At 43.3% G+C, this 18271-nt stretch overlaps 2 protein-coding genes and 2 long non-coding RNA genes across 5 annotated transcripts in view; 2 read left to right on the forward strand and 2 right to left on the reverse strand.

The window, feature by feature from the left end:
- The window catches only part of fam114a2 (family with sequence similarity 114 member A2), a 29423-nt gene extending 28558 nt beyond the window's left edge, over positions 1-865 (reverse strand). The window contains exon 1 of the mRNA XM_084319662.1: positions 748-865. The gene's annotated coding sequence lies outside the window, so the exon portion shown is untranslated. The remainder of the gene's footprint in view (positions 1-747) is intronic.
- Positions 866-1251: 386 nt separating this feature from the next.
- LOC311232848 (microfibrillar-associated protein 3-like) lies at positions 1252-6745 on the forward strand. 2 transcript variants are annotated; one of them, XM_084319674.1, is made up of 3 exons: positions 1252-1323; positions 1691-1989; positions 4703-6745. In XM_084319674.1, the coding sequence occupies exons 2-3, from the start codon at positions 1725-1727 to the stop codon at positions 5482-5484; spliced, it is 1047 nt and encodes a 348-aa protein (XP_084175800.1). In that variant the 5' UTR covers positions 1252-1323; positions 1691-1724; the 3' UTR covers positions 5485-6745. The 2 variants fall into 2 exon arrangements, with proteins under 2 accessions (XP_084175800.1, XP_084175799.1); XM_084319673.1 differs by having other exon boundaries at positions 1261-1450.
- A 3808-nt stretch (positions 6746-10553) lies between these two features.
- LOC311233715 lies at positions 10554-11235 on the forward strand. Its single transcript, XR_014620032.1, has 3 exons — positions 10554-10673; positions 10803-10951; positions 11097-11235. It is a non-coding gene; the product is annotated as an uncharacterized lncRNA (long non-coding RNA).
- LOC311233716 lies at positions 10948-11784 on the reverse strand. Its single transcript, XR_014620033.1, has 2 exons — positions 11644-11784; positions 10948-11418 (listed from the first exon to the last, which is right to left on the reverse strand). It is a non-coding gene; the product is annotated as an uncharacterized lncRNA (long non-coding RNA).
- Between the last annotated feature and the right edge of the window lie 6487 nt (positions 11785-18271).

Genomic DNA, 18271 nt, shown 5'->3' on the forward strand with positions numbered 1-18271 from the left:
TTCATGACATACATACAGTACTGTTTCATCCTGACATTTATGGCAGCAATGTAGCCCCTTTCATGACTATCGCAGTCACAAAAGGGGCTAGCAGCAATGGTGCCTGTTGTATTTATAAGTGTCCTTAAAGGTTCATGCCCTTAGGGCTGTTAACACAAATGTATTGACATTGGAGTAGAGTTTGTCTAACTGTGTGTGTTGTACTGTCTAACCTGTACCAGTCAGTCTACTTTGTTATCCCAATACATAGGTAGCCTAAGCCAAATGTACATGGTGTGTTCACTGCAGTTGGCAGAGTGTGTAGATTGCAACAGAATAGTACATCTACCTTTAATCAATGCGGCCACGTTAACATGCATGGCATGGCATGGTCCAACAACAGCTTTAAGGAAAACGTTATCTTCTTATTATAGCATTATCCTAAGATTATAATAGTAACGTTGACGTTTTACTAATCCAGTACAGACAGTTACCACCATTTATAGCTTATTTGCTGCCATTGTTACTACGCAAGCACAACGTTAATGCAATTCAATAACCACAGTGGACTTTACACTTTGACTAGCACACTTTTGACTTGCTTTCAGTCATGCTAACGTCACAAGCTAAGGCTAACGTAGCAGTTGCCATTACATCTCATCTTGCCGGCTGTGCCTTCGATTTCTCTCAAAAACGTTTTCTTAAAAAGGTGACAGGAAAATATTATCGTTACACCAACTGATTTGGCAGTCGTCAATGTTTACAAACCTTTACGCATCTGGTAAATAGTTGAATTTGTTCGACTTTCTTCTGTCTTACACGGTTAGCCACGTCACATTTGTTTTGATTAAGGTGCTACTTCTTCGGCTGGTTTGGGTAGTCTACACAGGACATACTGTACCATGCTGCCACCTACTGGATATTAAATTAAACCACGTTATTTATTGATGCGCTTATAATCAAATAAAACAGGCGGGCCAGCCAGTGAAACACACGGATAACATTTTAAATACCACCATGAAAAGTAGCAAGCTAGCTAACGTTGGCTATCATTAGAAACCAAATAATTGTTTGCGTTCTTTTTAAACACGGGAGGCGTGATTTTTTTCATAACCACTTTGAAGCAGAGAATGTACAAGGCGGAAGAGACCCTTCGGCGCTAAACCAATCAGAGAGGGTCTTCGCTGTACGCGGCTAGCCAATCAGAGAGCGCACACATAGGCTACGGAAAAATAATCACGCTGACGGCGAGCCACGCCCATGATCAAATGAACACGGAAGTGCACAGATACATACAACTAGTCGGAGCAACAACAGAGCTCGGCAACTACCGACGATTTTTCGGTAATTAATTTTCATACATACGGTGGAAATATTTTTTGTTGACTGTGTGTTTTAGCAGTTTGTAGTGAAGCCACTGCTGATATTTGGCTGGTCTCACAGTGACTGATCTGAGCTGTCTGAGCAACAGGTGGGTATTTCTGTTTAAATGCGCTGGTTTGATTTGCAGTTTGATGAGACCATTTGCTTATTTATTTTTTATTTTTTACTTGTGTGTGTGGTTTCCAGGCAACCATGTAAATATCGGTGCTTTCTCAATGTTGATGACGTGTTCAAATGACTAGAGGCTGAAATATGTTGCCCGTTTCTGAAAATCGTGTGCTTAGAGCCATTTAACACCTGTCTGTTTTGTGTCATTCCTGTTTTACAGGTTCAAGTTCACTAGCCTGAAACTGATCTACAACATGCTGCCAAAGAAACACCCATTGACAAACCTATTACAAAACAATGTGTACGTCATAGTCACAATATTCCTGGTGGTGTTTGGCCTAGCAGAGGAGGTCATCACAGAGGAGGTATCCGTGGAGCGTCTGGCTAGTCTACCTAATTTCATGGACATTGTAGTGAAAGAAGGAGACAGCACATTGATTGAGTGCAATGTGACCGGCGTCCACACTGATATCCAGTGGTACAACTCCAAAGGGGATGTCTTGGATGAAGAGGTTGGAGGTAAACAAAAAAAAAAGAAAGAAGGGTGACCTGATATCTGATCGATTTGTCAACAAAATGTGTAGCCACAGTTTAATATGATTGATTGAAAATCGTATTAACAGATTGCAGAATGGGTACAATACAGTATGGCTCAATACACAATTGTTAAGGGGATGCAGACCAGAGAAAGACTTTTGTCTTGTTTACATCAGGGTCCCCCATTTTCAATTAATTGACATTTATGACATACACAACATACAGATATATATCATGACATTTTTGACATACATGACATACAGTACTGTTACATTTATGACATACAAGATGTACAAATATACAGTACTGTTTAACAGAGATCCTAACATAAACTATATACAATAGAGGGGGAGGAAACTGTACAGTAGGAGGGGGTTGGGCGGGTGGTTTTTTTTTTGGACATTTACGGGGGCCAGTTTCGAATTGCAGCCTCCCGTAGGTGCTCTTTGAGGGCGGTTTTGAAGGTGGGTACTGGGTAGGGATTCACATTATTTTACGGCTGTAAAAGTCGGGTGTTCCGACTTCTCATCAGAAGTATATATTCAACAATTCTCTCAGAAGAGCTCAGCACTGTTTCAAGATGCACACTGAGTGCTTCTTCTTCTTCTTCTTATTTGAATTTCCGGCAGTGTAGACGCATCGTGGCGTATTACTGCCCTCCGCAATTCTTTGTATGGGCTCTTCGTCTTCTTCTACTTCACCTTCTTCTTCTTCTTCTACTGGACCCCGTCATCAACTACATTGTCCATTGGAGTGCAGCTAACGCTGCTACTTCCTGCCTGAGCCCCCCTCCGCGGGACCCTCCTTGCCCCCTGCAATCTTTTTCTGGGCTGCTTTGTCCCTCGCAGCCCCCTCAGCCAATTCCCTAAGCACCACCTCCCAGTCCAGACCTTCCAATCCCAGATGTTGAACCGCTATCCTAACAATCATCTTCACCATCGCTGTTTTACCCTTAGCCTCTGCCATACCAGTAACTACCCCTGCCACGAAGGCCACAATACCTAATTTCTCCTCCCTTCCCCTCTCTCTTTCCACCTGCTCTACCCTCTGCCAAATGCCCTCCTTCAACCCCCTGCACCCTTTCTTGGCTGCCCTGTCCTACCCTGCTAACCGCCTCAGCATACGACAACTTACCCTCCCTTCTCACTCTCCAATCCGCGACCTCCTTCTTCATCACCTCACACCCCCTAAACGCTACACTATGCTCCCCACCACAACTACAGCACATCGGCTTCACTCCCTCTCTACACTTCCCATATTCATGTTCCCCACCACACCTAGCGCACCTCAGAGAATTGTTGAATATATATAGATACACAAACATTCTAGAATGTTTGGTTATGACATCACACTGTGACATCACACATGTTCTAGAATGTTTGATTATGACATCATACTGTGACATCACAAATGTTCTAGAATGTTCTATTATGGGGCGGCTAAGTGGCGCAGTGGGCAAGGCGCTCGCCACTAACGCAGGAGATGCTGGGTTCGAGCCCAGCTCTCGGCGTGGCTTCCGGCTTGGCTGGTCGTTCATACTAATACAATTGGCAGTATTAGGGGGTGGGAAAGCCGGTGGGTGGGGATCGGACGTTGTGGACAGCGACTCCTACAGGTCGGTTGGTGCGCCTGTACAGCAGAATCGGGAAGCAATGGGGGAAGCGTGAGCCTCCCACGCGTTACTCCTCGCCGCTGAGAGATCGCGCTGTACAGGTGAAAAGATGCGACGGCTGCCTCGTCGTGTACCGGAGGGGACGTGTGTATGCCAATCGTGTGACATGTGCGCCAATCGTGGGGCAGCAAGTTCTGCGCCTATTTCCGGGTCTAACAGCCTGCAAACTACCTGGCGTTCTATCGCCATGCTCTAAGACAAACTCTAACCTTAACCAACTTCGAAAGAGTGCCTAAGCTTAACCGTCGGAATCAGGGCAGGCGTTCTATCGCCATGCTCTAAGAGAAACTCTAACCTTAACCAACTTCGAACGAGCGCCTAAGCCTAACCATTGTAGAAACTTGCGGTCCCACGATTGGGCGTACATGTCACATGACCAGAAATGACCTGGCCAATCAGAGACGCGGAAATGCAGTTCTGTTTCTAGAAGGCATTCAGGCGGAGGGGACACGTGATGCAAGGCTTCGTCCACATTGCAGCCGATCAGTGGGAGGCATGGTCTAACAACGTTCGAGACAGGGGAGGGTAGAATTGGATAATACGAAATTGGGATGGGAGAAAAATAGAAAATGGGGAGAAAAAGTAGATTAAAAAAAAAGTGTTCTATTATGACAAATAAGACAGTTCAATGACTATCTAAATCCAATCAATATTCCTAATGCCGTTTCAATGTAAGGTTATAAAAATAAACATATACACATTTATATAATACAATAACCTGCAAGAAAGACCACCCACTTCTGATCATCACATTGTGTCACAAAGTGTCAAGATCTTTTTCAAACTGAAATTATTCCAAAGTGAGTCAGCATCTAGTTATCCATGTTCCAAGGTTCTTTATTGCATGCATACAAATTAAATGTTCCAGGTTGAAACAATGAATATGTGTTTCTTTGTCAGTATACCAGTATATTTGCCTACCTTAATGTCCCCAAGCACAGTCATGCTTTATAGCTATCAGATTTTCCTGTATTTTTTTCTACAAGTGAATCATGCCGTTCCATTTGTTCTTCCTCCCTCAAGGTGGGAAGTGGCTGATTCAGGACGAGGGCGCCTTGAACATCACCTTGGTCTCCTTCGAGGACAGAGGCCGCTACACCTGCATCGCGTCCGGCCCCAACGGGACCACAGCCAACTACACCATCACCGTACGGGTTGCCTACACCTACAGTGGCCTCGGCTTGTACTATGTTGGCGTCTGCCTGGTGACCTTCATCATCATCATGATCCTTAACGTCACGCGCCTGTGCATGGTTGGCAGCCACCTCAAGAAGACGGAGAGGGCCATCAACGACTTCTTCCGTACCGAGGGCGCCGAGAAGCTCCAGAAGGCGCTGGAGATCGCCAAGTACATACCCATCATCACCTCAGCCAAGACACAGGAACTGGCCAAAGTCACGCAGTTCAAGACCAAGGAGTTTGCCCGTCACATGGAGGAGCTGGCACGAAGCGTCCCGCTGCCTCCGCTTATAATGACCTGCCGAACCTTTATGGAGGAACAATGTCATTCAGAATCGGGACCCGGCCTGGAAGAACAGCCCATTGGGCGGATGCCGGCTACAGGCCCGTCAGGTTTCCATGGGGAGAAAGAGGGAGGAGATGAGGCCTGCGATGTCCTGCCGTTATGTACAGATGGTGGTGGTGGATGTGTTATTGATATTGATGTGTCGGTACACCCAGCGTCCGAGTGTGTATGTGAGGAAGAGGAGGAGAACGCTGCAGAGGGGGTTGAGGGGGATGAGGTACGTGTGTCTCTGTTGGAGCCCGGCTCACACAAGAGTGTGGACTATGAGAGTAACATATAGCCAGTGTCAACATGTCCTGGGGTGGAAAACTATATTGAAAGGAGCCATTTAAATAAGAAGTGTTATGTCTCAGGGTGAGAATAATGCAGTTCTCCGACTTGATATTCAACCAAATTAAGTTAATGGAAGTATTTCCTGGATGATTTTTTTTATTTTTTTTGAACTTTATTGCCAACAGCAATACAATGACAGTACAGTACAGTAAAAATGACCATACAGACGGAAAAATAAATATAATATATATAAATATATATATAAATATAAAAATAAATAAAATAAAGTAAACATTTACAAATAACTAACCTTGATTGGGTCCCTCCTCCAAAACATTCCTGCCTACTCAAATATACCTACACATTTCCCTCTCTGTATATACATACCCATAATACACACTTGTACATTTCCCTCCATCCTGTCTCAAAGCAGTGTGTCCCTAAGCCTACCCAAGATAGCTAGTAATTGACCTCCATCTCTTCTCAAAGAGAGGCATCTTCAGCTGTAGCTGGGCTGTCATGTGTTCCATCATATGTACATGTTTAACTTTCTGTTTCCATTGAGAAGTCGTAGGGGGCTCAGGTTTCATAGTAATACTTTTTTTTTGCAATCATCAATAAGATGTGTAATATATAGTACTGATCCGTGTCCAACACTCGTTCACTCTGTATTTCTAACAGAAACAACATTGGGTTCCTGGATGATTTTGAAGAATATTTGCTCGCACACACTGAACCGTCACAATATGAGACTGATTGGCAGAAGGTGCCAGCCCTCCTCCACCAGGAGTCCCAATGAAGAGTACAGTTGACATGTAATCTGACACTGCCTGTAACAACACACCAATTACCCTAGGTTACAGTTGTTAAATCTAGCTGCTCAAACAATTCCACAGTTTATTCATTCCTACAATATGCCCCCTTTAAGCCATGTTATAAATGTAACCTATTGCATCTGTTTATCTGAAATAATAATAAAAAAAACTCTAACCCTAACTACTCTTACTGTCATGCACTTGTCCTAATAAACTAACCTACACTGTAACACGCAACACTTTGATGAACATTGTTACTCAGCTGATAGAGTTGTACCCTTCCTGATGACTTGTCGTACAGAACTTGTAAGTCGCTTTGGATAAAAGCGTCAGCTAAATGACTAAATGTAAATCTGTGAAATGTAAAAAAAAAATGGTAATACTTTATTTCGAGAGTAATCCCCATCATTCTGTTACTGTGGCAATTTTGAAAATCAACAACAACGTGATTTGCACAATAAATGATGATGCCTCAAGTGACAATGCAGGCTTCTGAAAATGTGTTGACATAGGCTTGCAGGTAGGAAGTATCAGCTTTTGCTGTGCATATGACTGAGTTGACAGCTCTATCAAGATAGAGCCATGAAACGTGAAAATGCCATTGAGGCCATTCAAAGCTTTTGGGGCTCAGAGTGCAATCGGTAAGTCCTTGTCAACTTGTAAAGTTGCAATTTCCAAGTCTACCACCGCCCGACTTTCTGACCACACTAGCACACCCGAACGCCATCGCCTTGTCAATACGACTTGGAAATATTTACATGTTTTAAAAAATGTTGGTTTACATTGTGGAGCAAGTGAAGTCATTTTGACAACTATGAATAATGGGTTTTTGAAGAGTTATTAGTCACTATAGTAGAGATAAAGACACTATCTGTTATCTATTAACCTTCTAAGGTTAATAATAGACTCATGAATATGTAAATATATAGATTCAAGATGTTTATTGTCACTCCGGTTATACAAGTAGAATTGTGTGCAATACCTTTGCTGGGAGGCTCCATTTAAAAATGAAATAGTAAATATAAAAAGACATATATACAAATATAAGAAGCAACAAACAATATATATATATAGCCTAGATTTGGAAAGATATCTACATTTAAAGGGGAACTATCTTATAAATGGCCTTTTTGAGTGTTTAGCATTGTTTCCTAGCTATGTGAACTTATATTAAAGGGGCTATGCGTTATAAATGTCATTTTTCAGTCTCTAGCATTGTATTATAGTAATAGGAGTTCGTATCAATGTGTTTTTGGGCCTAAATACTATATTGACGAATTCCTCAGCTACAGCCCATCCCCTATTTGCCTCTAGTAAATCAGGTCATGTTGATTTGACGAGCTGGGCAACGTCACGGGGCGCTGTTTATAGCGCAAGGTGATGTGATTGGCTGTGTGGTTTTACCTAATGCCCGCCTCCATTCTTGGTACCTGGAGCCGATACAACCTGGAAACAGAAATTGCCGTCACTCGCCTCAATTTCACGATGAGCAGCAAACCCCGCAGATGTAATGTTCCTGGTTGCAGAGCTACCGAGAAGTCTTTGCACAGTTTCCCCGTTGATGCCGAACTTCGCCAACAATGGAACAAGTTCCTTTTTGGTGACCCTCCAAGTTCCGTTGCAACGTCTAATACTCGGGTTTGTACTGCACATTTCTCCGCCGACGACGTCACCAATCAAGGTATTTTTGATGCTGGAGTGGTCTCCATGTTGGTGCTAACCAAAAGAGCTGTGCCTTCAATACGCGACCCGACACAAGAAATAGTAAGTAGATATGTCGTGTGAGATATGTTATCATAAATACCATCTAACGTTATAGTAACTGCTGCTCTTTATAAAGTAACGTTATAGAAAACTATTGAAGCAAGCTAGTCATAACTTCTAAATAAAAGAACACAACTAGTGAGAGGTAAACAAGGTAACGTTATATTTAGTGGCTTGTATTATATTGTAATTGATTTACGATTTGGTAACTCTTAGGCCACCACAAGTTCCAGCGGCAATGTACGCCTTTCTCCTGCTTCAAGGGACTTCAGTTGCCAGACAGACAACCCAAAGATTCGTTCTGTTGGTACACAGCTTTCTATGAAAACACTTCGTTCGCATGTCAAGAGTCAAGGTAGGTTTGTAACTCAGTGTGATGTAATGTAATAATGTGTAATAATGTGACCCAGAATTGTTTAGATTGGCCCCCTTCACCCACCGCTTTCACCCAAAGCTGTAAAGGAATGTGGATTGTTTGTATAGTGTCCCCCCCCCCCCCACCTCCAATGTAAATTACCCAGTATGGTTGTCAATATACAGTATATATACAGTATATACAGTCAAATGTATATACTCCCTTTTCTTGACTCCTTCAGTATCACAAACAGTACTGTATTTGCAAATCAAATTTAGCTCTAGTGTGGTGACCCATGTTGGCGTTACACAGGTCACAATGCTAGCTCTAGTGGTGACCATGTTGTTGTTACACAGGTCACAATGCTAGCTCTAGTGTGGTGACCATGTTGGTGTTACACAGGTCACAATGCTAGCTCTATTGTGGTGACCATGTTGTTGTTACACAGGTCACAATGCTAGCTCTAGTGTGGTGACCATGTTGGTGTTACACAGGTCACAATGCTAGCTCTAGTGTGGTGACCATGTTGCTGTTACACCAGGTCACAATGCTAGCTCTAGTGTGGTGACCATGTTGGTGTTACACCAGGTCACAATGCTAGCTCTAGTGTGGTGACCATGTTGGTGTTACACAGGTCACAATGCTAGCTCTAGTGTGGTGACCATGTTGCTGTTACACCAGGTCACAATGCTAGCTCTAGTGTGGTGACCATGTTGGTGTTACACCAGGTCACAATGCTAGCTCTAGTGTGGTGACCATGTTGGTGTTACACAGGTCACAATGCTAGCTCTAGTGTGGTGACCATGTTGCTGTTACACCAGGTCACAATGCTAGCTCTAGTGTGGTGACCATGTTGGTGTTACACAGGTCACAATGCTAGCTCTAGTGTGGTGACCATGTTGCTGTTACACCAGGTCACAATGCTAGCTCTAGTGTGGTGACCATGTTGGTGTTACACAGGTCACAATGCTAGCTCTAGTGTGGTGACCATGTTGCTGTTACACCAGGTCACAATGCTAGCTCTAGTGTGGTGACCATGTTGGTGTTACACCAGGTCACAATGCTAGCTCTAGTGTGGTGACCATGTTGGTGTTACACAGGTCACAATGCTAGCTCTAGTGTGGTGACCATGTTGCTGTTACACCAGGTCACAATGCTAGCTCTAGTGTGGTGACCATGTTGGTGTTACACCAGGTCACAATGCTAGCTCTAGTGTGGTGACCATGTTGGTGTTACACAGGTCACAATGCTAGCTCTAGTGTGGTGACCATGTGTGAAAAGGCTATTCCCTTCCTTGTTCCAGAGCAATGAGGTGGGAGGCAGCTACCATATGGAACTGGAGGGCTTGAGGAGAAGCCTCGCTCTTCTGGACGCCAAATCCGTGACCTTGGACTGTATTGTCACAGACCGTCACCCGCAGATCCAAAAGTACCTGAGAGATCACGACATCAAACACTTCTACGATGTGTGGCACGTGGCCAAAGGTATGTCGAAACGCATCCCACATTCAATTCCACCCCTCCTACCAACCCCCCCCCCCCCCCCACCCACCCAACCAGTACTGTAATTGCAAATCTGGTATGTCAAAAAATGTAGATGTAGCAGTACTGTCTATCTGTATGTCATGTATGTCATACGACTGTTATGTAATGTTATGTTATGTTATGTAATTCAAGGTCTGTCTAAGAAGCTTGACAAAATTGCACAGGCGAAAGACTGCAAGGTCATAAAAAAGTGGCGCCTGCACATTTCAAACCACCTCTACTGGACAGCTGCCACGTCGAAGTCTGCCGATGAGAGGGTTGCTAGGTGGAAGTCATGTCTCAATCACATGATGAATGTACATGAACACGACGAAGAACCACTCTATCCGCGTTGTCTTCATGCTGACCGTGTATCAAGAGATAGTAGCAAGTGGGTTAAACCTGGTATGTCTGTCTGTCTTTCATCATGAATATATACTCAAAATATTTATTTATGTCCTCATTCTAGATTGGTGTGATTTTCAAATGTATACTTGCTTGAATAATTCTAATCTACTGTAATATACTCTAATGAAATATCTGAATGCAATTTCTTTTTTACTTTAGACTCAAAACCGGCCCACCAGCTCGAGAAGGTTTTGCTAAACACAAGGATCATCAAAGATGTCGCCAAATTGAGTCCACACCATCAAACGTCTTCATTGGAGTCCTATCACAGTGTGATTTTACGTTTTGCCCCAAAAAACGTGGTTTTTTCGTACATAGGAATGCTTTGCAGGTATTTTATATTGTGTACAAATGACTAATTATGGACTCCTGATTTGTCAAATAACTCATTATGTTGCATTAGATAACCTCAGATCAACTACAAATATATTGCTTGTGCTTATTGAAATTTTCCTTTCAGACTATACCTAGCTGCCATGCATTTCAATGAAAACTCAAATCGCCAGCAAGCCATAAACGCTTCTGGAGAGCCGGCGTACAAGATGAGTTTTCCAAAGGCCAAAAAAGGTGGACACACAATAAAACCAAGGAAAATCCCAGCGACATTCAGTAAGTAAAAATATCAACATTTATTATTGCACACACATGACCTATATAAATAGAAAAATATTTCCACTTACAGTGGAATACAATAAATTGAATAAATAATAACCTTTTTAACATGACAAAACAAATAACAATTTCTCATTTACAGACTATGTCAACCAGCTGATGGCGCTCCTGTTTGACTCCGTCGTTCGTGACCCCCAACAATATATCCAGGTGGTAGAGGCGATTGCCATCCCAGAACCTTTGTGCGCACAGTTCGACAGGCCTTCCATGGAAGAAGCGGTAGCCGGCTATGTGTCACGATTCAATCCTGTACCGGTCTGAAGCCAGTATAGACACCATCAACATCCGGAAATTCTGTGCGGATTCGAACCACGACACAGGATGGGATTACTACCCTCACTCTGCGGCCTAAGTAGCCGAAGCACCACGCGACAAAGCATCTGTACGCGATATATCTGAAACGGCTGAAGAAAATCAAGTATTATATTTATGCACAAATAAAATAAAAAAAAAAGCTGGGAAATAACCATTTGTCATGTCATGTCATTGGACAGTAGCAAGCATTGATTATATGTGATGTGCAATAAGGATTAGATTGTGTTTGCAAGAAAGATTAGTATAGTCTGAGAGATGCAAGATGGAGAAACACCTGTAAAAAAATATATAAATCTGTAATAAATATTATTTACTTATTGATTCCGCTTTCTGGTATCCGGCCAAAATCTGCCTTGTAGATATTAGTTGCCATTTGGATGGTATAGGGGTTGAAGCACACTGGATCCAATCCCGGATGATCAACCATGCACAGTAGTCCAGTTGGTTCCTGGTTAATTCGACGTCTGACCTATATATATAGAAAATTAAATCGTTAGCCATATGCATGGTTTTCAGTGCTACCAAGATGCAAGTTTGTGTTACTACTTTACCTGTGGAACTTCCATGCAGCATACATTCTCAGTCTCTGTTGGCATCCGTTCACAATTTCCGCACGTGCACCTAGTAGATTTGAGGGTGAATGAAATTATCAATCAATGGAGGCCAGAGAAAGACTTTCGTCTTGTTTACATCAGGGTCCCCCAATTTCAATCGTCAAGTACAGTTAGTGTCAGTCAGTACAATCAGTCACACTGTTCACAGAAGCAACAGTCAATCATCTTTATCTTTCAGTCACACTGTTCACAGAAGCAACAGTCAGTCATCTTTATCTTTCAGTCACACTGTTCACAGAAGCAACAGTCAATCATCTTTATCTTTCAGTCACACTGTTCACAGAAGCAACAGTCAATCATCTTTATCTTTCAGTCACACTGTTCACAGAAGCAACAGTCAGTCATCTTTATCTTTCAGTCACACTGTTCACAGAAGCAACAGTCAATCATCTTTATCTTTCAGTCACACTGTTCACAGAAGCAACAGTCAGTCATCTTTATCTTTCAGTCACACTGTTCACAGAAGCAACAGTCAATCATCTTTATCTTTCAGTCACACTGTTCACAGAAGCAACAGTCTCCGAGCAGAGACTCTCATCGGGACAGAGTGTGTGTTTTCGACGGGCCGCGCGCGACAGAAGTACACAACTATTATATAACAGTAAGTAACTAATAGTGCAATTAATCAACTTACCAATCGGAAACGATGTAACGTAAGCCTCGATCGCTGTTGTTTGGGGGTTAGTGTCAGTACAATCTAACGTTAGTGAGTGTGTGTTTTCGACGGGCCGCGCGCGACAGAAGTACACAACTATTATATAACAGTAAGTAACTAATAGTGCAATTAATCAACTTACCAATCGGAAACGATGTAACGTAAGCCTCGATCGCTGTTGTTTGGGGGTTAGTGTCAGTACAATCTAACGTTAGTGAGTGTGTGTTTTCGACGGGCCGCGTGCGACAGAAGTACACAACTATTATATAACAGTAAGTAACTAATAGTGCAATTAATCAACTTACCAATCGGAAACGATGTAATGTAAGCCTCGCTGTAGCAAATCGCCTTCTTCTTCTTCTTCGGGATCAAACTGTGGGTCGCTCTCTGGATCCCAAACATAATGTACAGCCATGTTGTATTAGTTAGTAAAATCGGTATATGTTTTTGCGTGTCGAAATAAAAACCTGAAACCTAAGACCTCAGACCTCTACCTGGATGGAATGACGGGGAGATGGGCGGAGCTATTTGGTGGGTGGCTGTCACTCAAAGTGTGGGTGGAGCCAAGCCAAATAATAGCCTGATTTCATGAGGCTGAAAAATGCTGGTTTTGAGTACAAGATTAGAAATATAAAACAATGATTATTTTTGGAATAAAAATTACACATGTGTTACATAGACTCACAGGAAGTGTGTAAAGTTGCCCAAATAGTGCTAGGAATAGCACTGCATGACACCTTTAATATGATCTATGTCTAATTCTTATATTGGCGCATTCTTCCAATTCTCCTCTCACAATATTCACCCTCACTGAACTGAGTCATCTGAAAATGTGCTGATTTGTGATGTCAGAGAGACACCACTGCATGATAATGTTCAGACGAGGCCGCGAGGCAGTGGTTTACCATTGTGGTTGGTGCCCAGGCTCAAAACGGCTTAAGATCTTGAGGTAGAAAAATGCTGTTTTTGAGGACTTGATTAGAAATACAAAACAATGAATAAAAAATTAAAATACAAATTACAGAGGTGTTCCATAGACTTACAGTAATTGTGTAAAAGTGCCCAAATAGTGAAAGAAATAGTAAAATAGTTCCCCTTTAAGGCAAATGTGTGTGTGTGCATATATATTCAGGGCAGTGAATATTGCACAGGAGTTAGATTTGTGTTTGTTATTTGTTCTATAGATTAGATTGTACTTTATTGTCATATTTGCATACAACGAGATTTGAGACTCAAGCTTAAGGTGCAGTAATACAAGAGAAACATAAAATCCTATACAGAAATATTAAATGCTATACAATAAGACAATGTTACAGTCCCGTACAATATACACAATAGCAATACACAAATAACAATCACAGTGTCAGACGGTAGTGGGTGGGTATTGCACTGTGGATATTGCACAGTGTGGGAGGAGGGGGAAAGGTGAATTATTAGTGCATGTTAGAGTTCAGGGTGGTGATGCTCTGGGGAAGAAACGGTCTCTGAGCCTGTTTGTTCTGGCTCTGATGCATCTGTAACGCCTGCCCGATGGCAACAGGTCGAACAGGTGGAAGCCAGGATGTGAGCTGTCCTTTGTAATGTTTTTTTGCTCTGTTGAGGCAGCGGGAGTTGTGTAAGTCCTTCAGGGAGGGGAGGGGGCAGCCGATGATTCTCTGTGCCGAGTTTATGACCCTCTGAATCGCCTTTCGCCTGAATCGTCTATAGTTTTATGGCCTGGGGTAAAAAGCTATTCTTCAGTCTACTGGTGTTTTAAGACTCCTAACGCCGGGCAGTAGGGAGAACAGGATGTTGTGTGGGTGGGACTTCCTGAGGCACCACTGGGTGAGTAGCACCTGCAGGGAGCCAATAGAAATAGGATAATGCTTGCTAATACTGTAAATCAGTCTGTTTTGGAAGGGGCTTTATTTTACTGTATATTCTATAACCAACATATGACTTCAGTTTAAATGGTTCTGTAAATAAAACAATTAAATTAAATTAAAAAATCATATTGGACTATTTTGTAAAGCAAGTTGATACACGTTGCTACATTGATATACTGGTAATTTGATGCAATATTGTGGAATAAATTGTGTATAATCTAGGTTGATACTAAAGATGTAACACTGATATTATTGTACCACTGGGTGGGGCTGTTGGGCAACGCATCAGCTGAGCCATGTGCTGTATTTAGCTACTCGGCCCCACGACTTTGATTGATTGATTGATTGATTGATTGATTGATTGATTGAAAACTTTATTAACAGATTGCAGAATGGGTACAACAATACAGTACGGCTCCATACACACAATTGTTAAGGGGATGCAGACCAGAGAAAGACTTGTCTTGTTTACATCAGTGCCCCCCATTTTCAATGAATCGTAAACGACTCATTGTAATACTCATGTTAGCCCAGAGATCTCACAGGTTCCCAAAACCTTTTGATGTCGAGGACCTCCCAGTAGATACACATTAGGCCACGGACATCCATTTGAAAAGGTGTAGGCCCAGCCCAGGGATCCTCATCTGAGAAGACTTTTGTCATTGCATAACTGTATCATAATCATACATCCTCTCATTGGCCTAACAGCTTGTGAATGAATTAATAGTGAAATTAAACTATTCCTAATTTTTTTTGGGGGGCCCCATCTAACTCCTCAGGGTCCCCGGACCCCACTCTCAGATGGCTCTGATGTCAAACTGATCACCACTGCAGTCATGCAGTTGGATGTTGTTGCGTTGCACACATCTGTTGCCTACAGGGCTGGGAAGGTTATTTTCAAAATGAGATGTCTGATTAGGTGCAGTTAATTTGCAAAGGTGCTCTATGTAGGTTTGGGAGACAGAGAAGTGAACAAATGTTAAAGTATATATAGTATATATATAATTTTTTATAACGGAATGAACAAATAAAGAGGAAAATGTAGTCTCTGGAACACTGTTTGAAGCTAGAAAGCTACCTGAAAAAGTACTGTTTTCAATGCTTACAAAAGCAGGACCTGCAATTTAGTTTACAAATGTTGGTTCACAGTGCCTCAAAATTATTTTGTTCTTGATTACATGAGATAGAATGATTGTAATAATTCCATGTATAGTAAACATGTAAACAACCCCCCACACACAAAACTGCATAGTGCACCTTTAAGATAATGTATACTGTCAAAGGTTAACATATCAACAGGACGGAGGCCTAGCGTGTCTCCAGCTTCAAATTCCTGGGAGTCTCCGAGGACCTCTCTTCGACCCTCAACACCTCGTCACTGGTTAAGAAGGCTCACCAGGGAGCTCCACAAATCATGTTAAACCCAGATTCGGCTCAAACAAGGGACTAAACACGTTTAGCAATTATGCCACATCAATGTGGAACGCCCTACCCAAAGCTGTAAAGGAATGTGAATCGCTACCCACTTTCAAAAACACTCTCAAAGAACACCTACGGGAGACTGCAATTCGAAACTGGCCCCTACAAATGTCCTAACCCAGTTGTACAGTAAATTAACAAGTATGGCTTTGTCAGTATTCCAATGTACAGTGTACCCCACCCACCCCCTACCCAACCCCCCCACCTCCAATGTACAGTCCCCCCCCCCCCCCCCCCCCACCCACCCAAACCCACCCCACCTACCCAACCTCCTCCAATGTACAGTTTCTACGTCAAATGTATATACATTCTTTTCTGGACACTTTTTGTATCACAAACTACTGTATTTGCAAATCTGGTATGTCATAAATGTATAGATGTAGCAGTACTGTCTATCTGTATGTCGTGTGTGTCATATATGTTATGATGAATTGAAAATGGGGGACCCTGAACAAGACGAAAGTCTTTCTCTGGTCTGCATCCCCTTAACAATTGTATGTATTGAGCTGTACTGTACTGTACCCATTCTGCAATCTGTTAATAAAGTTTTCAATCAATCAACCAATCAATCAATCAAACCTTTTGAGTATAAGAAATAAGATTAACCTTGGTCCTTTGTGTCAAATACAGTATCTATACAAATCTGTCCTCTCCTCTGTACCTTTGAGGTAATCATGCCTGAATGTAATTGATTGGCTACTGGAGCTGTCATTTATCTTGTCATGAAAGGAAGTGTTGTACCGATATTTACTGTACACTGAGCCCTGGGTGTCACTGCTGTAAACAAGGACTGATTGATTTGGATTTGATGGAGACTTTGCCCAACGTGCTCTGTATGTGTGTGTGCGATTGTGCAGGCTTCTGTGAACGAAGAGGCAGGCATTCTATTAGAAACATGAAATTAAAACACTCATTTCAGTACAAAGCACTAAATTGATTTGAGCAGTCAACCTCAAGAACATTTGCAACACAAAGGACAGACCATGATGAATGGGACTGCATGGTATGAAGAGAGCTTGTCTAATGTGTGTGTGGGTGTGTGGGTATATTTACCACATATATACAGTATATCCTATATACCGAAGGTCATCCTATAACCCTAGTTATATGAGTATAGCGAGCGCTCTGCTCTATTGGAACTGTCCCTTTAATCATATGCTATCATGAAAACTTTCAACCACATGCACGCTCCTCACCTGCCTGGCCACATCCGCTCACACATAAGCGGGGCCATAGCCATACTACCAGCTCCTTCCCCAGTCTTTCACCGCCGAAACGGAAGACACGTGGGGTCCTCAGTGAGTCAGAGCAGAGCGCTCGCTATACTCATATAACTAGGGTTATAGGATAACCTTCATCATATTATATTATCAACGAGAGCAAGGCCCGACCTGGGCCTGGAGGACCGGGACCTACACAGGGATGCATAGAGGAGTTGACAGAAGCAACCTCCCCAACAGCCCCCTCCCATCCCCGGCTTAGCAGGGAGGGAGGAGTGAAAACGAATGGAGAAGGACCAACCCACCTAACATTGTGCAAAAAGGTACAACACAATATGGACCAATGCACACCACTGTTAAGGGCAACTCGTAGTGACATCTATATGACACACACATTCATGACATCAACCCCTGTGACGTCCGGCCCGCCCAGGCATTTCCCCCCCGGAAAAGCTCAGGGTCCTTTGGGGCACCAGAACTTGTCTGCGCCCCGGTGGACAACGGGTTAAACTGATCCGGTCCGGCGCGACCAGGACAAGTCCCCTGCCCTTGTCATGCCACCGCCCCCAGTCCTAAGAGGGGGGTAGGTACGCATGTCGATCCAAAACATCACAGAAAACGCAGTTTTTATGATGTTGGGCAACCAAGGTGCGCCGGTCCCAAAAAGCGGATTCAATCATTGAGTGGTAACGTGTCCTACCTGACCCCTGGGCGCAGGACGATTGGGGCCAGTAGTGGCGACGGCTGGAGTCCTGCTCCGGCGTTTCGCCCACATCCTGCGGCCGACCGTGGTGCAGGCTGACGACATCCTCTGCCAGAGATGACGCCGAATCAGAGTGTCCGGGGCCCGCTACCTCCCCACGGCTATCGCTAATGGTTAGCAACAAGCTAACGGCTAACCCCAGGCTGACGGTTAGCAGCAAGCTAACGGCTAGCCCTTACAGGCCCACCGTTAGCTACCGACCAACGGCCAGCTACCGGCTAACGGCTAGCTCTTACCGGCCCACTGTTAGCTACCGGCTAACGGCCAGCAACTGCATTCAGGCTAACGGCCAGCAGCAAGCTAACGGCTAGCTCTTACAGGCCCACCGTTAGCTACCGGCTACTAC

The sequence above is a fragment of the Notolepis coatsorum genome, assembly GCF_963971535.1.
Source record: "Notolepis coatsorum genome assembly, chromosome: 8".
Lineage (NCBI taxonomy): Eukaryota > Metazoa > Chordata > Actinopteri > Aulopiformes > Paralepididae > Notolepis > Notolepis coatsorum.